The 22,169-nt window shown below is 36.2% G+C and overlaps 1 protein-coding gene across 1 annotated transcript in view; it reads right to left on the bottom strand.

Moving 5' to 3' along the window:
• Positions 1-1,243: 1,243 nt before the first annotated feature.
• Positions 1,244-22,169, bottom strand: part of LOC145672021 (type-1 angiotensin II receptor-associated protein) — a 42,899-nt gene continuing 21,973 nt past the window's right edge. Inside the window, exons 5-7 of the mRNA XM_081741209.1 lie at positions 19,037-19,109; positions 13,732-13,872; positions 1,244-8,159 (exon numbers count right to left, since the gene is read on the bottom strand). Of these exons, the coding sequence (XP_081597335.1) occupies positions 8,023-8,159; positions 13,732-13,872; positions 19,037-19,109 (351 nt within the window). The 3' untranslated portion in view covers positions 1,244-8,022. The remainder of the gene's footprint in view (positions 8,160-13,731; positions 13,873-19,036; positions 19,110-22,169) is intronic.

The raw sequence follows: 22,169 nt of genomic DNA, 5'->3' as shown, positions 1-22,169 counted from the left end.
TGTGTTGCAAACCCCTGTCATCGCGTATCGTTCGTAGTATAGGGCAGTGGATTAAAGCGTCAACAACACCAGTTTGTAGTTAAGTGAACATGGCGCAATTTGTGCCTGATAAAGTGTTTTTGCGGGGTGTCCTGCTGCATTACTTTAACATGCAGAAAAGTGCGACTGAAAGTCATCGTATTTTGGTGGAAGTGTATGGTGACCATGCTCTAGCTGAGCGAACGTGTCAGAAGTGGTTTGCACGGTTTAGAAGTGGTGATTTCGGCTTGGCAGACCAAGAGCGAGCTGGACAGCCAAAAAAATTTCAAGACGAAGAATTGACAGCTTTGCTCGAGCAGGATTCGTGTCAAACGCAGGAACAACTTGCAGCAGCATTAGGCGTTGATCAAACAACAGTCTCCAAACGCTTGAAAGCCATGGGAATGATTCAAAAGATGTCACATTGGGTTCCACATGAATTGAAAGACAGAGAGGTTGAAAGACGAAAAACCATTTGCGAATTGCTGCTTCAACGACAGCGCAGAAAGGGGTTTCTGCATCGAATTATTACGGGTGATGAGAAGTGGATCCATTACGAGAACCCTAAACGAAAAAAGGCCTGGGTGAAACCAGGTGAACCAGGTCCATCACAACCAAAACGAGATATTCACTGTGCAAAGGTTATGCTGTGCATATGGTGGGATATGAAAGGTGTGGTGTACTATGAGCTGCTGCAACCGGGTGAAACTATGAATGGAGAACGTTATCGACGACAATTAATGCGTTTGAAGCAAGCTCTGGCCAGAACACGACCAGAATGGGAGAACAGACATGATAAACTTATTGTTCAACATGATAACGCTCGCCCACATGTCGCAAAACCGGTCAAAACCTATTTAGAAAATGTCGGATGGGAAGTTTTACCCTACCCGCCGTATTCACCAGACGTTGCTCCTTCGGACTACTACTTGTTCGATTGCATGAACAACGATTTGATTTGACAGCGGTTTACTTCTTCAGAAGATATCGAAACATGGGTCTCTGACTGGATCGCTTCCAAGGATGAGGACTTCTTTCGCCACGGAATCCGTACATTGCCTGACAGATGGGCGAAAGTGGTGGCTAGCGATGGACAATATTTTTCTTAAGGTATTTATGTATTTTGTGTTTGTACTACAGCTTCAATGTGTGCGTACCAACCGCACGAATTAATTCCTAGACCAAATATATAAGCAGTACAGACAGGAAAAGAACACACAAATAGTAAAATCGTGATGACAATATTTATTCTTGAAACGTCTTTGGTAGAAAGAGTTTGTAAAATCTAGTCGAAAATGTTTTCCCTTATTAAAGCAATTGCTGACCCCGGAAATGTTGGATATTATCAAACCATAAGTATTAGAATGGTCAGTAGAAGAATTATATTACAAACACACAAATCACATCATCAAACAACAGAAACGTCATGTTAATAACAAATGCAAATCAGCTTAACAGCATGGAATGATGATTTATACATTATGAAATATAAATTGCCAAACAAATAACATATACTGTATATACCGGTTGAAAATACACAGTGTTTCACTACTTTACTTACTTATAACGAAGATAAAACGTCATTCTTTTAATACAATATTTGTCTCAGTATAGCAACTTGACAATGGTTAAAATAATATTTAAATCGGAATGTATAATTGCAATGAATATGAGATCACTATGGAATGATAAGCATAAGCACACAAGACTATGTAATTTATTTCGGCATCATATTTACACATCAGTATGTATTCCTCCACACAAGTTCGACGCTCCAAATATTAAAACAAGTCCATCATCGTTCAATATTAGAGCGCTCACCTTTTATGCAGGATGTTCTTCGTTCGATACCACATGACGTAAATCTGTAGTGAAAAGTATTTTATTTATTTTTGAGCTTTAGTTCCACGGTTGTACCCTTTACGCTAAAGCAGATGATTTGAAAAGAAAGTGAAAGACCCTTGCCCTCACCCATGCGCCCAATCTTATGTTTTCGATTGATCGAATATAGTATATGACACCTTTGAATGACATAAAAATACGACTTCTCTTATACTGCTTGTAGACGATCCAAGAAAGCTTGAACAACACTTTTGTTCAAGACCATTTAAGACTATTTGATGGAAAAGACGTCAGCACTGACGTCATTTTTGTCTTGAATTCAATAGTTTCGTTCAAGAAATTTCGTTTTGGTCCTGTTCTAAACAATCCAATTCAAGAGCATTCAATAGCCATTCAGCGCTCGAGTTGAGTGCAGAAAAATACAAAACAAGTATGATGGCGTCGTGAGACAGTGGCAGTTGTTAAATAAATACATTTTCCTTACTCTTTTCCATAATTATCTGAGTTTCCAAGTGTGCATTAATATTAAACAAAAGCTAACATCTCGCTGGAAGATACTGTTAGTATTTTTTGTTGATGATATACACGATTTATTTAGTTACAGTGCTTGCATGCCCATAACTATTGTTAAATTTTGAGGCAATGAGATAAGTATTAATTTGAGAATTTAATATACAACAATATCGGGTGTAGAATAAGAAATTAGAGTCCATCAAATAAAAAATATATAACTGACTTTTCTTGATTTAATAAGACGTTTTGTACTGTTATTAATTTGGGATAATATCAAATAATAGCGTACAGATTGATAATGTTCGCAAACTGAAGCACCCTGGAAATGATTACATATTATCTTATTGTAATGTAATTATTTTATCACGAAATCCACACGTTCATGTAGAGGTTGCTTTAATGCGTGCAGACTATTTTTACGAGAACTTTCCCGTAAGGTACAAATGCTCGTCCTGACATATGCCACATACAAGAATGTGGAAGAAGAAAAAAAAAATTTCGAGAATGCTATTTGACAAAGTCAGAGCAGGAGGATAGAAGCAGGCCTGTGCGAAAGTACGTCTGTGCAGCAGGCGCGTCATCCACGGAGGTTATAGAGCAAGAAAAATAATAATAATAAATAATAAATTAGAATAGTGTAACAAACCCTTGACATCTTATTCACTTATTTGAACTCAACTATAGCCTTTGTAATGATTTGATACTGGTAACATTAAACTTCTAAACATAAAATACTGATTTCCTACATTATACAAGCATGTTACGAGTGGAAATTAATAATTTCAGACAGTCCTTTCTCATACGCACTTAAACATTTTAACAGTAAAATTACTATTTGTTTGGCGGGCTATTCTTACTTAGTACCAAATATAGGATAGATTCGTGAAAAAATATGATGGAGATATGGGCTGGCCGGTAAGTCCAGTAGCGGAAAAAGAGTGTTATCATTGCTTCGTTTGGTTTCCTGCGTTTTCAGTCTTTTCTTCAAACTATCTTCGGTCATAGCATAAATAACATAAAAAGACAGTCATTGCCTCGTGATACATAACTTGGGGAAACAGTTCTCTATTTTTTTTTTCACGCCATGTGAAGAATCAGAGTTTTTAAAAAAGCTTAGTACAGGGAATGGTTTTATACTTAGATAGCACTTTACCAGGGGCGTCATTTCATACTTTGCTTGAGCGGGGCAAGAGCACCACCGACATAAGACTTTCACGTTTTGTACTAGTAATTAGTAGACAATCTATTAAAGTATATGTATTCTTCAAACTCTTGGGGGGGGGGGGGGGCAATTGCCCCCTCCTGCCCCCTAAATGACGCCTCTGCACTTTATTCTTTTAACGCAAGCTAACCTAACCCGCATTTAATATAAAAGCGCAAAATACTTAGTGAAAATTTGAATGGGGTTGCTACAAAATCAATTGACCTGTTTTCTAAATGATTTAATATACCGGTAATCTATTAAATTCCAAATGCTTGGAGAAAGTTCGGAAAGATTTGCAAATATTCTATTAATGCGCAGTTCTGAAGTAAATCAGTACACACTTTCCCTTTCATTTGTTTTCATAGTTTCGATACCTTGTTTTAAAGTGCCACCTATCAACAAGTATACAAAACATGATTCAATCCTCTATGATCGTGCAAAAGTTGTTTTAAGTTCATTCGAGACTCTTGTTCAAGTGTCTTGAACAATATTCCTTTGAACGTGTAAATTTGAAGTATTGAATGGTCTTGTTCAAGCTTTCTTTGACGGTGTACAAACAACATTAGTAATGGCTAATGGAGCTTAGTAATATCATCCCCATAATGAACAAACAAACAAAAAAACAAGACTCGAAGATAGATAACTATAAACTGACGGTCTATAATATAAAAACTTTTGTGATTAAAGAATCAAATAAACTTCAGACTTCTAATGTCCTGCACTGCTGCCAACTTAGTGTTCTGAACTCACATCAAATACGCTGGAGCACTAATGTTTCATATTTACACGCCTGCTGCCGTACGCATGAGAAATACTATTCAATATAAGACGCTCCTGAAATCGGCACATAAACTATAGAAATCTTCAGAATTCCGCTATATTAAAGTTTCCTTCGATTTTCATGTTCTTTTCCAATTTTGTAAACGCTCTAATAATTATGATACCCACGAAAATAATTCAATCTGTATTTTGCAAACTTTTAATTTTGACAATAAAACATCTATCATTGAGTTTGGTTATTTCATTCCATTGTGGAAATGACTTCGGAAGACCTTACACAGCTCAATCAATAAGCAACTCAATGGTTTGAAATTAAACATAGAACAGATGAGAGAGAATGTATATCATATCAAGCAAAATGCTGGAAGTCCTGTATAACAAAAATCTGCTCGAAGCAATGACGTGTATAAACGTAGAGTGAAGTGCTTACATGAGAACCGTCCAAAGGCTAATAACTCTGAATACCATGAGGTAGTGACTGAAATATACCGTTACAACTTTTGATGCAAAATACATGTTCCCTTGAGAAGCTGCAAATAGAGGCTATTTATTTCATGTTTATAATTCATTTCTCAAAATACTCTTCGCCAGGCAATTTAACACGTATATATGCAAATTGTCTCACTACCTTGGTTAAGTTTTTATATTATTATTATAAAAGCTTCCCTTATTACTTCTCTGCAAATAAACTGTAACCACACGGCGCCCTGAACATTTCAGGAATACTATTATAAATCTTAGAAAACTAATTTCGGAGTGTCATTTCAATTATGTATCCTACTGACTGCCTTTAGTTTTAAAAGGAATAAAGCACTTCTGTCTGCTTTTTAATAAAGCACGTTCCTTTTCCTTCTTACTAAGTGTTAATGTAGAGTGTTAATTATGCAACTGGTTTGTGTTTGTTATACCGTCTCAAGATACATCTCCAAACCCTTAGAAAATGGTTCATTCTCTTCTTCAATGACATTCAAACTTTTCAGAATCAAAAATGCAACTGAACATCCTGTTACAACGGAATGATACTGTTCCAAGTATTCTATTTCAACGGAAGATACGATCAGACTTTTCTATTACTCTTTAACTATTTATTGACTTAAACCAGTTGTCTTATGATACTCGACAAACACCGAAATCCCACCGGGAACCGAACCTACAATTACGGACATAAAAGTTGCGCTAACAATTGTATACATAGGAGCACTTGACCCATAAGTGGCCTCGTCTCAAATGTTTTAGACTTCTTTCATACGATCAGCTGGCATTTTGCCTTTCGCAATCCCCCTTTATCTCTGAAATGTCTTTCTTTAAACAATACGAGGATACTTTAATTGTGAAATATTACGTTAAATCTTCTGATACTGAAGTTAACCCTAAAAGCGCATACTCGAGTCGGAATTTCCACATGCGTTAAAGGATCTAAATAGTTTATAGTTTGCCTTCCTTTTGTGATCAAACGAACACTATTCTCCGATCGATCTACACTTTATTTGAGTTTATTTTCTGTGCGTGAATGCAATACGATCTCAGGTTGTGCATAGCTATTAAAACAGTGTTGTTGATTTTTTTTTTTAAATAAAGGTTTACTAACCTTTTATGACATGAGCTACGGTGTATCCTTCCTTAACATATTGTTTGAACAATGCCTCATCATCCAAACCTGTCACCAATGAATTCTTAAAAAGATGTATTTTCTTTGCCACAACATATAAAGTTGCGTTTTCCAAGAGAGCAGAAATTACTGGTAGATGGTATTCCGAAGATGAAACCCAAACCATGTAGCTGAAGACGTGTTTTCTGTACCCATAAAAAGATCCAAAGTACAGACAAATACTTGTATTGCTTACGCAGCTTACGTGCTGGACATGATTTGGAATGTGTGGTGTTTTGTAAAAATGTAAAGTGACTTTCGATTTTGCAGTGTGAATAAGGAACTTTCAAGATTTATATTGTTTATTTCAAAGTACGAGCCTGCCCGAAGTTCCTTTGGTACCCGTCGGCTATCCTTCCTTCACTGAATGGAAACATGCACTCAATTAACTGAATTTAAATAGGAATATGTTTAAAAGTAATTTACCTTTTCTTTTGACTCACTACTTTTTTTAATTTATTTTTTTAATGTGAACATTATATTTCAACAAAGGTAAACAATCACAAAGTGTGATAAAGAATCTTTTGTTTGTTAACAATAAATAATAGCGGTTGCTTCACAAATATTTACCATATGCATATGTAGTTTCGCTCTTCTGTAAACTTGTGGTTCTTAATATACGACCTGTTGCAAGATACAAAGCGATATGTTTTATATGTGTACACGACAAAGTGCATGAAAGGTACCTATGGAAGCATCGTAGCCAATAATAATACTGTAAACGAGAGATGACTTAGATGTAAGAAAGAAATAGGAAGTACATTAATGGCCGGGGAAGTGAGTTACTGCTCCATCCAAACTCTTTTACTATCAAAATTTGCCCGTTGTACTGTATGAATGTAAAAGATGGTCCTTGACATGAACTTAAAAAGTAAACGTCAAAGAAATAATGTAGACTGAATATGAAATCGGTGCTAAATGCCAAAAATGTAAAAGTTCGGTTTAATGTGAAAATGTGGTCTATGTGCCTAACACTGCTCAGCGAACAACGGACTATCTAGTATTCACTGTGGAAGTAGATCAAATAATCGCCAGAAGAATGCGTGTCGGTCCCACCAGTTCTGAAATTAAATCTGGGCTTTGTACTCAAGATTTTCATTTTGACACTTAGCATGGATTTTAGTGTCTACAACTGTCGGGAAAACCCATGAACAAAGTTATCATTTAGAAACTACAGATGGTGTACTTCACAAGAGCTAGTCAGAGAATATCAAATGAAGAATAAAATCGACACAGGTAATACACCCGAGGTGTCTTGGTTTTCTTACCGAAAGAAATCTTTGGGTAGATTGAGAAACTGGAACGATAATTTAAAGCACAGTAGCGGTCCGGAATGGATGGATTTCGTAATTGTGGCGATGAACCTTTGGTTTCCTTAAGCCTACGAGTTTGTAGCCGTAAATTGCCAAATTGCAATTGTTGCACCTTGCGAATTTCGTATGCAAGTATGATTTTTTAAACACATTATTGCCTCCCCACTGCTAAATTGGTCTCTTGTACAACTTTTGCTGAATACGAGCTAGGGAAATTTGTGCTTCTAGCATTAGGACGTCCTCATTCCGCAATAAACAGGACGTTCAGTTGTCTGTTCATAAATATTTCCCTTTCCTACTTCTTTTAAACGATACAATTAATCTGTAACCACAACTTCATCAAATGACTAGACTTATACAATCAATCGTCCCATCAAAACTAAAACATTTATAATATATATGGCAAGTTGCAATAGATAACAAATATTCACGTAATAACACAATTTCAATTCATCATACCCTCCGTTATAAAAGAATCGAATTTTTAACAAAAAAACTAAATAAAAAAATAAACATTATACTGCATAATTCATCAGCAACAAGCACATAAAAAACCCTTACAAATCAACTACTTTAAAGCAGTTAGTTCAGTTACACTGGGATATTTCAAGGTATATAACAGCAGTTAATTCCATTATATACATGCAATAGACATATACTGCAATTACAACTTATTCATAACACAACTGTTCCCTGAAATCGAACTAATGGTAAGAAGGCGGAAGCTTTTCACTTGTGTGGACTCCAGGATAAGGAGCTGAATTCCCTAAATCTCCAGCGGGGCGAGGGACGCTGGGAGTTGTGTTGTCTATGTCTTCGTAGGGGCTTCTCTGCCTTCCACCTGAAAGATCAACATCCAACATTAATTTTCAATTCCTTTTGTTTCATAAATCATGGTTATAAAGCGTTCACTAACGGAAATTAAATAAAACCTGTAACTAAAAATTAAATAGTTCAATGAAGTAACAATCATTACAAAATGTCACTTCTAATGTATCGCATATTTTTTCTTTTTTCCAATTATAACGCTCTAGAACATTTTAAAAACGTAAAATCACTTGAAAAACTGTAGAAAACACCCATAAATTTTTACCTTTTTCTCTTATAATTGAATAGAGCACGCCAGACTAGACTAATATTTACGAAACAGGTGTGTACACGAAACTGCTAGTAATGGTATGAATTTTCATGTCAAAGTAGAGGAGAACACACATCATTAATTAAATATGCATAACTGAATGTAATTTAGTGTCAAATTGATTTTCGTGTGTTTCTGAAGCAATATTGGTCTAGTCTGCCTTACTATGTCTCAATTAGTTCACTGATTTGTTACAGAAAAACAAAAAGTTGGAAACATTGCTTCAGAAGTTTTCTGAACATTGAAACTTCTGACGCAATGTTACCAAATTTTTGTTTTTCTGTAACAGATTAGTGAACTAATTGGGAAATAGTAAGGCAGACTAGACCAATATATATGGAGTTCTAGCTTTTATTAAATTTACTACGTAACAAACATAAATTCACAAAGTAAAGCAAAACGTTCCTACCTTAATTTTCTTGAGAATTAATGCCGAAGCTGAACCATATTCAGAGGGACATGGCAGCTCTTTGGTAAAGCGCTCATCTCTTGTGCGCAGGGTCTCAGGATCGATTCCAAGCATGTGAGATTGCGGTGGGCAACATCGTGTTCAGTTCTCCCGTTTCCTCTCACATTTTCATTCCACCAATTCTCTCATAATATTCACTTTCATTAATTATCCGTCTTATTGGAGTAAAGCTCGTAAGATTGGAAGGTTAAGTTATGGGACTTAGCGCCAACCTTAGACAGTGTCTCATGAAGTCAAGTGGTTACTTAGCGAAATTCTCTTAAGTTTTATAAATTGGTTTGCTTTGCTCAAAGATTAGTTTATTTTTAATCTTACGAATCAATTTTGATAATGTTATCATTATTAGATCAGGTATTCTATGTCTCACAAGTGTCAGAAAAAAAATGGAATTCCTGGATATCAGCAAAGTATAACTTAATTAAAAGCAAAGATTGCGTACAATTTTCAAGGAATTTGGAAATCGTAAGAACAAGCAGTAAGATAGAAACAGGAATAAGTTTCGGGATTCATGAATATCTGAAGCAGAGAAACGCCTTTTCTCATTACTCTTTAACTTTGTTTTAGAATAGCCGATGAGGACAATCAAAGATAAGAACGGAAGACTTAACACTGAATGATCTAAACAGAATTCAGACTCAAATTATGGTATTGGTTCCCTGAATTTCCATGGCTCAGTAAGGAAACTGTCTCTGACTCTCAACATTTATTATTTAGGTTAGGTTCAGAAAATAATAATTTTTTAATCGCCTTACATCATCCCTGCATATGCAAAATAATTATGCATTAACGATATCTTAATATATTCGCTTTCTTAATAAATTTACAAATATAAGCAAGTAAAGATATATTATAATATGGTCTATCTCTATTTACAATTAACAAGCCTAACTTCTTTTTGTTGTTTGTCCTTCAAAGCTTAAAGTTTTGATACCTTTCGGTGTCCTTCAGGCTTCTTTTGACGTCGTCTTATTTTCTGCGCACAAGAAAAAAACCCTGTGAGATAGGAATTTCCCTGATTTTCAAGGTTAGTGTGAACCCTGCTTAACCATTTGCTGGTCTATGCAGAAGTAAATTCAGTGAAAATAAATACAAATAACGACATTGATCTGGAAGCAAGCACAGAACCGATGGGAGTGAACTAAAGAAAGTTAACAGATTTAAACATCTGTACGCAACTGCAACAAATGACAATGAAATACAACTGCTAATAAAACGTAAACTCCCCCCCCCCCCGCCCATCAGATTCTGGGGTTTGGCATTATCGTCCAGAAGAATCACACCACGGCGGAGGAGACCAACATATTTTCGTCTGATGGCTCCCGCAACTTCCGAAGTGTCCTGCAATTACAGTTTCTGCTTGTCCCAAATAATTAATGAATAACACAGCTGATACGTCCCAGAATATAATTCGCAACACTTCTATAGGCGAAGCACCCGCTCTAAATTTCTTCTTCCATGGAGAAGATGCATGTTTCCATTCCATAAATGTCTCCTTCCTTGATAGAGTGAACAGACGCAATATTGTTCCATCATTGGTGAAGAAAATTGTTCCCCCTCCACTGGGTAACGCTGCAGGATATTCACCGACGTCGCTCTTCTGGTTGTTTTATGATTCTCGGATAGTGTCAGCGGCATCCATTTCGCGCCCACTTTTCTATACTTAAGCGCATTAACTACGATGTTCCTCACAACACCATATAGTAGTCCCAGCTCAGTTGTTACTGAGTGTAATGTTCTGACCGCAAGAATACATTCATCCACACGAGTTCACGTCAGTGGTTGATTTACTGGGTCTACGCTAGCCACGGTTGTCACTAATAACACTGGCCATTCTTCTTTGAAAGCACGACACCATTTCGCTATTTGTTGCCTTAAATAGTCTGCAGGAACATTTCTGGAGCCAAACGGGACAAACAAACGAATGAATGGACAAAGTTATATAAACGCGAAACTCCACAACATATCACATTGACGAATATTATATCAGTTATCGAGTAAGACACGTGTGATGGGCAGAGACACGTCTCCCAAACTTAAAGCTCAACAGGGATGGATAGAATTCTAGTTGTGCAGGCGGAAGAGATCGGGATAGTACAAAACAGAAATTTAGGGACCCTGATCCGATTGGACTGAGTTGGCAATAGCGTTCATTTTTCCTGCGGCAATAAATATGCAGTTTCTTACGTAATAAAGTTGTAATCTTGATTAATGGGTTTACAAAAGTGACGTGAGTAATAATTCAAAAATGTAAATTTGTCTAGAAAAATCTAGAATGTTTTAGATTAGAATCATATACTAGTAGCGATTGTAATCTGTCGCTTTGTTTTCTGTAATTACACTGACCAATTCGAAGTGATATTCCAAGAAAGCCTGAGTAATTAATCACTGAGATATCTCTTCAATTCAACTGTCTAGCCTTTGACTTCTTTATACCATGCTGTTAATAGCTCACAAAACTTACATAAGACATATAACAAATAGCATTTATATCGGAGAGTCAAACAAAAACGTTAAAAATTCAAGGATTGAAATCACGGTTCTTCTTGAAGTTTGGAAAATGACAGATACATGGCATCATCAAGGTGGATTTCTACATGAAGGCCTAGTAGTAATAGTGTAAAAATGGTGGCAACATTTAGTTTCTAAGCAGCCCACCACGAATAAAAAGTGGAGTACGATCATACATGTGTATTACTGCAGCCGAAGTTTTGAAGCTCCATAAGTTCAGTGACAGACTGCTCTTCTATACATTACTGTTTCACTCTCATGTATCGGTCATTCTACAAATCATTCATTATCACACTATTTATAAATTTCAGCGTTTCTACTTTTTTCAGCTTTACTTCGTATTTAATAAAAATATTTATGACTAAACAATATGTAGACTTGGGTCAATATAGATGGCAACAGCAACTAAAGCAGCATCATATCTCCAATTAATCGGCGTCACTCTTATTCCATCCTAAAAAGGCTCCAAGCAACGGCCTAACGTTTAAGTAGTCTGTCATGGATTGAGATCTCATAGAGTTTTCTGCGCGACAGAGATCAGATCATGTATGAAGCCGCTTTTATAGGATAGTTCCAAGTATTCATTATGAGTAGAGGAATTATCAAAATATCAAACACAATTCCACATTTTAAGTTTCTGCTGAGGTCGGTGAAGTTGTTAACAATGCTCGCCACCTTAGAAACTGACCAATCGTATGGCTTTCTTTCGTGCATACCGCTTTCCTTTCTACCAAAAGTGGCGTGAAATCAGAAGACGAACATTAAAAAACAGCAGGTATGTCAGTTATGAAAGATTATGGTATAAATACAGATGTACACGACTATAATACGGTTCAATTTAAAATATTAACATATCTGTTAATCCCACAGATAACGTAACCTTACTACTTAATTAACTTGCAGTTCTCTTTGCCACAACTTCTTGTAACTGATTTAGTTCATCTAAGTTTTTATTAAATTTTTAGGGAGGCCAAACATTTTGCAGGGAGACCCGCATAGTTACCAAAGAATGGAAAAAACGAGAATGAGAGGAGGAAAAAGGAGAGTACCGATGATGATCAGACACATTATAAAGTATGGAGGAATCCATGGACAGAAAATACAAAGAGGAAGAGTGCGCTTGAAATATACGTACTGAGCAAATATTACAATATACAGGAAAGAAAAACTACAAGTCTGGTTCAACATGTAAGGAGAACAATGGAACGTTGACTGAAACCAACGAGAAACTGACTTTGCTCTGTAGGTTGAAGAAACCAAGTAATGCACGGATGAAGCAGGAACCGCTCAGATGAAACGAGGCACATGACAAACTCAAATGACTTGTAATCAATGCAGAAATCCTTCACAACAGAGAGAGGCATTCTACTACTGAGCTACCGCACTCCACGAATAACTTAAATGTATTTCTTGTAGTTTGTAATTTAATTCTATGTTACATCTGCCTAACTCTCCAGAACACTTGTCACTCTTGTCTCGCACGCAGGGGAAGATATAACACGCCTTGTTACTTTCTGCAAATACAAGAGTAACTTACTGAAAATATTAGTGCCAACTCTTGTTCGGATACTGTGAAACCAATAAAGCAGCTGGAGAAGAATGACTGATTTCCAACCGTTTTAACGCGGCTCCGAGAATAGCCAACACGAGCTAACTTGCGGAGTTAAGTTCGGGAAACTGGGGGGGGGGGGGTCTATTAGATAATACAAAAGGATAACTTCAGTTCTGTAACTTGCGTATTACTTTTGCTATGTAGTTCCGCAAATCTCTGGCATTTTCAAATCAAATGAACAAAAATCCACCCACAAGGTTTGGTATGACGAATTGAGTAGTAGGACGAATTTTCGAGCATCAATAACTAAGAGGAGTAAGAAAATGAAAGCTTTAGTTCACCGTCCCATAGCTACGCTTTTTAAATAAAGGAAACGGAAGAATACTACGAACACATTGCTGTCCACCACACTGAAATTGTCTACGATCGAATTAAGAATCCTTTACAATAGAAGTCAGATTCTAGCATTCAGCTACCCTAAGAACAGCATGGAAATATTAGTCACATTTGAACATAATGAAAATAGATAACTCTATCTCTTTCCTCTTTCAAGAAAGTTGGGACAGCCATAAATCAGAAAAGGCAATTTTATTGTATAGTGTTGTTTGTATTTTGAATATTCGGACGATTTTTATCTTCTTCCGCAGAAAAGGCAAAATCTAATCTCAATTGACGTTCAATGCCATCATGAAAAAACTAATACAAAGTATTTTAAACAATTTTGTTTCATCTTCCAAGTTACTTACTAAATATGTCCCCAAAATTTCCTGGGAATGTTCCGTAGACTCCAGCTCTCTCCTGGAAAACGCGATACAAGACGACTGTCGTCACTGGGCGGAGAACTAAGTTGAGAATTGCCATTCCTACGCTGAAGCGCTCACTGCTCGCTGAAAACACAAATTCACATTACATGCACCGCTGATCACATAATAAATAAATAAATAAAAAGAAATATTTCAGATGAAATAATCACAATAATTACAAAAACCTGGAACAAAGGAATAGAAAATTAATGATTTACAAGGAACAGAGAAATCATAATCACAAGACTTAGGAATTTTAGGTACAAAAGTTTGGTTAAAAAGGTGCGAAAATTTTGGAAAGTTGCAAATTACAGATGTTAATATTTATACAAACTAGGACTCAAAATTCATTCATGTCTTAAAATGTCTTCTAAAACAGGTCCCAGAATACAATGTTTTAAAATCACAAGTCCAGAAAACTGTTGAAACAAATAACAATTAACATTTTTTTAAAGGAAATATTTGTAGTATAAAAACACTCAACACTACCGATTGGTGATTGTCAGTTTGATGTTGCCACCTCCCTTTACTTTCTATTCAATAGCTTTCACCTAACGGGACTACACTGAAGCGAAAGTAACGAGATACCGCACACATTCGTTATTCTTTGTTTAATTATTATAGGAACGAAATGTGGCGGAGAAGAAGAAAAAAGTTTAAAAAGTGCAAAATAAGTGACGACAGATTCAACCAAAACACAGTTAGGACTGTTTATTTAACATTTAATTTGCACGGCGAGCTAATTTGGGCATTTTAAAGCGTTTAGGTGGATGCCACGTTGAAATGCAAGATCAGGTGACAGGCTGAAGGTACAGAGAGTGTACGGAGGAATATAAAACTAACGAGACGGTTGAGTAGGTACAACTGCGAAGGATGCACATGGAACATCTGTACAACTTCTAAAATAAATAATAATAAGAGTAATAAGTAAAAAATGGAAGATAATGCAGATTGAAAAGTGTGTACAAAATAAATGAATAAAAGACTTAACCTAATCTAATACCATCCTAATCTCTATAAGATGTAACCTCGTTATACACCAAATTTCCACTCAATAAGATTTCCATTTCAGAGCTCTTAAAAGAATCCTGAACACACGCTCCTGAATCTCAAGACCCGAGACACAATTCCTAAAACAACTCGCTCAGTCTGTCTTAACCACAAAGAATTTCACATTATCATTACCTTGAAATGAAAGGCCCATACGATAACCTATTCCTTAGACGCCTGGAAGTACAAATATTTCCCTCATGACCACCTCAACCTTTCCTTTGGCTTAGCTTTATGAACGACATTTCCTAAACTGATCCAAATTTCATGAAGTAAAAGAGGATATTTCACAAAAAACATTTATTTACACAATGTGAACAAATATGTTTTTATCAATTAGATGGTCTTTTCTTTACTGCTTTACACAGGTTTAAATACGTTGAACAACAAAAGTGAATTTCCGTTATACGCATCCATTGATGTTACTCCACGACAAACTAAGGATTAGTAGGCTCCCTCCAAATTATGGACACAACAAATGGTGTTATCTTTCCTTTGACATTAAGCCATTGTGTAAAAGTTACTGCACAAGTGCGGCAGCATACGTATTGGACCCGTCTTTGTCCCGGTTGCCTATCTTTAAATCCAAATACAAATGATAAGCTTTCCTAACAGCTGCACTGATGCTTTTCTGAGCACCAAATGTAACTTCGGCACAAATATAAAAATTGTTGCCATGTAGTGCTACTACTGATTTTACACTCGCTACAGTTTCGACAACAATCACTGGGTGAACAAGCACCCTTGTGTATGCTTCACAAAATATGGACGCTACTATAACGGAACACATTTATGTGCAACCTACTGCGCCATCTCGCGGTATCAATGTCGATACGCTCTGCATGTGGAGGTGATGCAATATGAAGCAATCATACGTGATCTCACGAGCAATTTTATTATGATCTAATGAATTAATTATATTACGCAATAGCACCTATACAAGAGACAAAAGATCAATATCTGAGCAAGAAGGCCAATCAACTTTTTCAATATGATTATTCATGTTCAATACGTTTAATTCATTCAGGATTCGCTACTTTCATCTCAGAAACTAATTTCATAGTTGTCCAGACTTTCAACTTCCTGCCGACTCATTCCGTATTCACTTCTGTTAAGAGTAATTGTTTGTCTACTTTAGACCCACTTTGAAAGTCAGAGCATAGCTGGAAATTCTGTTGGGAGCAATGCCCACCCTACATATGCATTTTTGAATGGCATATATATCTGACTTCGTTTACCATAGACCACCACTTCACGATTCCTCGTGTTCGTAATAACGTGTATTCCGATGTGGGTATTCCACGCTTTTAGACACCCCTAACTGAAATTATGCACTTTTCCTCACAGATCCCTATGAGCATTTTTTTTTTCCTATTTTGATGTGAGGAATCACCTCTTACAGTTTCTCAATATAGTTCATTAACACCCTGTATATATATTATTTAATTCTACTTCTCTGTATTATACAAAATATTCTCTTGCTTTAATATTCCTACCGACCCATTACTTTTATCTTCTTCCAATGAAATCCACCTATTTTTAGCCTGTGACCACGTGACCCTGCACGCCAACTTCCCGTTTATCTGGACTCTCTTTGCTTTCCAACTTTTTTTTCTTTTCTCTCTATCTACAGTGTGCGATTATGTTTTTCCAATTCCCTGATAAGTGACACAGATGGTCGTTTCAGGATTACTATAACGAATTCGATCGCTCGATAGCAGCACGCGTCAACATTCGAAATGTTACTGGTGTAGTTTGAAATTGCTGAGTGTTAATTTGCAGGGAGGACGGCTGTTGTCTGCGTGACTGTTCATAAACCTCCAGTCTTTTGGAAAGGTTACCTACATTTGTCCCCATTCAGACACTGGTTATAATCATCATAGGAGACCTTGAAAGATCTTGCTTGCAAGTACTCACCAGTCAAAAAAATCTACTAGCTAGACCAGTTTGCAGTCACAATGTCTTTATTCGCCAAATGTGAAAAGGTACTGGCGAGCAGGCGAGTAGACTTTTCAAGCTCTGATCATAGGTATTATGCCATTATAGCAACTGAGACGCTTCTGCTAACCTCTTCGTCTTCACGTACGATTTTTCTGTTTTAATATCGTCCATTAATTGCAGTCTTCTTCGCCCCCTCCCTCTCTTTCCTCCTACCGTACCCTCTAAAACGTCCCTCATGATACAGTTCCTTCTTGTCAATGTCCCAACCAGTTTCTTTTCCTCTTCTTAAATAATATCTAAAATTCTTCTTTTCTCCCCCTCCATTTCTAACATCCTTACATTCGTTTTCCGCTCGACTCACCTAATTCTCTCCATTCTTCTCCACACCCACATTTAGAAACTTCCAGTCGTTTTTCATCCTTTTCACGTAATATCCAAGTTCCCGACACATACAGAACAATACTCCACACGAAGCATTTTACCAGCCTTTTACAACTCTTTATTCAAGGTTCTACAAAATAGTTTTTTTTTCTTTCTCCTAAATGCTTCTTTCGCTATTCCTATCCTTGCTTTTATTTCACGTTCACACTTTATATTATCTTTAATAATACTACTCAGGTATCGAAAACTAGTAACCTGTTCTATTTTGTTCCCTCCTACTTCTATATTTGACGCCCTTCGTTCCAATCACCTGCCTTTTTGTAAAACATTTATTTTCATCCCATTTTGTTCACAGCCCTTCCTCACGTTTTCTAACATCTTATTGATTCTGTAATAAGTGCTATATCATCTGCAAACCGTATACACCTAATCATTCTATCTCCTCTTGAAATATCGTCTTCATTATAGGCCTTTTATAGGTCTTCATTATAGACATTAAATAATATAGGCGACAGACAGCATCCCTGTCAAACTCCTCTTCCAATTCTACTCCCCTCTGTCATTTCCTTCTCTATTCTAACACTTACTTGTTGGCTCATATATAAAAACTATTTGTATTTGGAATGGATGAGTCCTTGAACACTATATACAGGTGAAATGATTATTCTGGATTCCTTGAACTGAAGAAAAAAATGTGACCTTGTGATCAAACTTACACTTGTACAAAGAGTAATCACTTAGGACCGAAAAGATGATTACATAAATCACTAAAAACCCATACAACGTATCAGTATTGCGTGTAGATAACACTGAATGAAACCTGGTGGTAGAATTGTTTCTTCTTTTACAACCGAAAGGACATGGAATTTCAGCTTCAAATAAAACAATTGAGTAACTGAAGCGCATCAGCTGGAAAAATACAAGTTTGTTCACAAGGTCACATTTTTATCTTTTTTAATTGAAGAATTCAGAATGTAACAATTTCACCTGTATATAGTGTTCAAGGAGTCATACTCCAATTGCATATAGTCTTCTTTTACATCATCCATGAGTTGGAGGCAACTTGATAATTGAAGAGTTCAGGAGCTTAAGTTCGTTTTCTTTTTGTTTGTTTGTTTGTTTTTGATAACACTAATGAACGCGACGGTGGTTTGTTAAACAGTTTGCTGTTGTCTACAATATTACAGTGTGTTTACAGATGAGTTCTTTTATAAGAAGGGGGAGGAGCATCGCTTACTTCTGATAGGTGGGATCCCTGTTCGATCTCCGGTCAAGTTAGTTTATGGTGAGCAATATCGTGTCCATGGATTTTCTCAAGGTACTTTCGTTTCCTTTCACGTTATCATTCCACCGATTCTTCCATCATCATTCACTTGTCTTAATCATTTGTCTCATTTAGCCTAAAGGCATGATCATGGGACGTTAAACGTTTCATGCTAAAATACAATAATGTGAAACGTTTTCACCATGATGAAAATACTGTAGCTGCACTGTAGATTCTATCCTGCAAGAATAAAACACAAAACGGAATATAAAAACCTTTAATTGACTAAACTTTAATTTTTCTTATGCTGTGACATGCTTTATATTGCAAGGCAAAAATTAAAGTATCTTATGAAGTTTTGTTCGTCTTCTACTGGAGAGGATCTGAGTTCATTCTGTATGTTTTTTGTTGATTATCATTTCATACCAATTACTTGACAATACTACCTGGATCACATTACCGGTGAAACTAAACGCATTAATTTTATACATAAGTAAAACGCACACACGTACAAATGGAAATCAAATAGCGCGCAATTGTTTATTAAGAAAAATGTTCCTAAACATAATCGTAAGTATCTGCGGATGAATCAGAAGGGAAACCATCACTTACCAAAGCTCGAAGGAAAATACGCAGAAAGAACAATGATGTCAAACAGAATGCTGCACAAATTCACCACAACAGCCTGAAATTATAAACATCAAATTATCGTTCTCGAAATATTTGTTTATTAACATGATTATGAATATAACTGGCAATAATTATGAATGGAAGAAGAATTTTGAAAATATGTCAGCCAGAGTTCATATCTGTACCATCTAATGTCCCATTCTACTGAGCTTTTAATGTTGAAAAGCTTATTCACGACGGCTGGCTGCAAGATTTGAACCTAGAACCTCTCGCTCCTGAAGGGAAAACATTCTATTATTTATTCAGCTATAAGAACGTAGACTGTTTGAATTAAATAATGTAAGAAACCCTTAAATATCAATCTGGATCATTTGCGGTGAATGGGTCACCCCGCAAGCCATTTTAACCAAATACTGTCCTACACATAGAGGAATTTGAACAATAATACTATTTGTAACCTGCTAGATTGTTATAGAATTCCAATAGTAAGTGTGCCAAATTTCAGACCGCTATGATTAACGGTGACCGGATGTTAGGTACAATGTCTATTTCTTAACGCTAGACAAAGTTCCTTCGGGGGTCTGTGCTTTTAATTTCAGCAAAATTTATTTTGGCTATTCTTTGTGTTTTTCTCAAAATCATAACTTCATTGGGATGATACACACATCTCTTATTTCTAGAAATTTAAAAAAGAACTCTGTCTAGGTCAAGGTAATACATAAACAGAAATGTCAGCGAATTACCTGCTGCATGAGAGTACGAAACTAAATGAAATCTTTCAGTTTAATGCCCTTAAAGCTAAGGGAGACCAATGATTAAGGCAGGGAAGGGATGCAAATAAGCAACAAAAATTTACTAGCCCAAGAAAAAAGCTACTAGTCCCGCTCGAGTGGTTATTTGCATCTCTTGACTAAGGCAAGTGAATGATGATGAAGAACTGGCGGAATGATATGGTACTATCCCGAGAAAGTGCACGAACACGTTATTATTCACTACAAACTTATCTGGCCGGGGGTCGAACCAGGGACGCACCACAGATAAGCGCTCTACCACTGGGTCACCTCCGAGAGTACGAAAATGAAAATGTACGTTTTCCTATCTTTTATTTTATTTTATTTTTTTTAATATGTCTCTCTTATTTCGTAAAAATAGATATTGAAAAAGAATCGCAACTAATGATTCCTTGTGTCGGAGGACTGAACTAATATATCTACTTATTCGGAATTTCTTTCTATACAAGTTCTGTCAAACTTTGAGCTGTTGTATGAACTGGTAAAATGCTGTGAACAATTTACTTATTAGATACACACAGAAATAATTTCAGGCTTCTTTCTTTAGAACAAGATGCTCTCTACAAATAATTAATAGCTACGTATGTTTCTTACTTATTCGAACACAACGTATGGGTAAATTTCAGTTTTTGTATGTCACTGTATTTTTATTCTTACTATTTCAAGTTGAATTTAAGTGTCTGAACAGTCTATAATAATGACTGTTATTTTTGCTTTTCAGGAAGAAAGTGCGGCCAGGTAATTATTAAAATGGAAAAACCTCAAGTGCAAGCGGTGATAGAATACCTCAAGGTAAAAGGCGTTACCGAATATCTACTCAAGCATCGTGAATGTTTTGGATCATAATGCTCCTTTCTTTCTATCAAGTGTCACCAATTGGACTCCTGATTTTCGTTGCTGACGACAAAGCTGTGAATAAACAGCTGATGTGTTCCTTCAACAACGGTCTACACACGGAAAAAGATAAGGTCACTCATGATGAGGTTAAAAGCAGCACACGGTTAGATCATCCGCCAGCAAAACAACGACAATTTTGCATTAACAGTTAGGATGTGAACGATATCCGTCCGATGTTAACTCCTAATTACATTATCGAATGAGTATGGTTGATGGATTTTTGTTTGTGAAAATGTGACTAGCTTCAAAGCCCACATTTTATGGCTCGTAACTCGAGAACCAAAGACATACACTCACATGCTTGTTAAGTCGAGATCTATCACCATGCCACTTTCATAAAGATTGGATAAGTTCAGTTGAAGTCATACGATAGACAATATCCTTTATTTCTTTGAAAAATCAATAAATCACGCAAGGGGACAAAAGGTTTACATACCACAGTCTAAGTTCCTCCTGTTTAAGAAGAAAATTTGTTGCCTGGTGAACAATTATTGATGGAATATGGATATGATCTCGAATTTATTCAATTCAGTGGAGGTACCACGGTCCACTCTCCCCTAAAATTCAAAACATGAACACGTATTGATGAACTTATGACGATTTTATTTTGGTCTACTAAGGTATTTAGCCTAATTGATGACACATGGTCACTTACGTAGAGATAATTCCAAAATTACGGGATCCAATCAAGAACGAAAGAAGAAACGAACGGATAGTCCATAGAAGCCATCACGCAATTGAAGCTACATATTTTACAGTACTTAAGAATCCTCCCTATTCTCCAGATCTCGCTCCCATTGTCGGATTATTCCAGGAAACATTTGCGAGTGACGCAGTTTGAAAATGTACATACTATGAAACAATGGTTAAGACTAATAGTTCGACTCAGTAAAATATAAAATAATGCTACTACTTTAGAACACTGGTTGGAAAAGTGCATGTGTTAAAATAAATCTTTGTTTCTCATTGTTAATAAATGAAAGGCCGTCGTAGAAAATTATTTCTTTCAAATTTAACATTCTATTTCATTTTTGTAAGCCTCAAAAACTATGTACTAGAATTGCCATTGCCATTTATCTAGTGCCATTTAAGGAAGTGTTGCCTAGATTTGGAAATAAAATGCGACAAAATAATCGTACAAAATTTTACACACACATTGAGCGAGCAGTGCCAAAAATGGACGCTAATTTCCAATCAATTTAAAAGGAAAAGTATTTCAAGATTCACAACATTAGTTTCTCTCTTCCTGAGTACATGGTGGCTCAATGGTACAGCGTTGACTCATTTCTGGTGTAAGGAGTATCTGGTTCGATCCCAGACTATGCGATTAGGGTTCTTCCGTTTCATCCCACATTTTCATTTAACCAATTCTTTCATTTCATTTTATCATCCGTCTCTTTTAGCCTGAAGGGCATAATCTACCTTCC

Source organism: Thermobia domestica, chromosome 15, assembly GCF_964235325.1.
Source record: "Thermobia domestica chromosome 15, izTheDome1.hap1.1, whole genome shotgun sequence".
Lineage (NCBI taxonomy): Eukaryota > Metazoa > Arthropoda > Insecta > Zygentoma > Lepismatidae > Thermobia > Thermobia domestica.
This window is presented reverse-complemented; position numbering and strand designations above follow the sequence as displayed.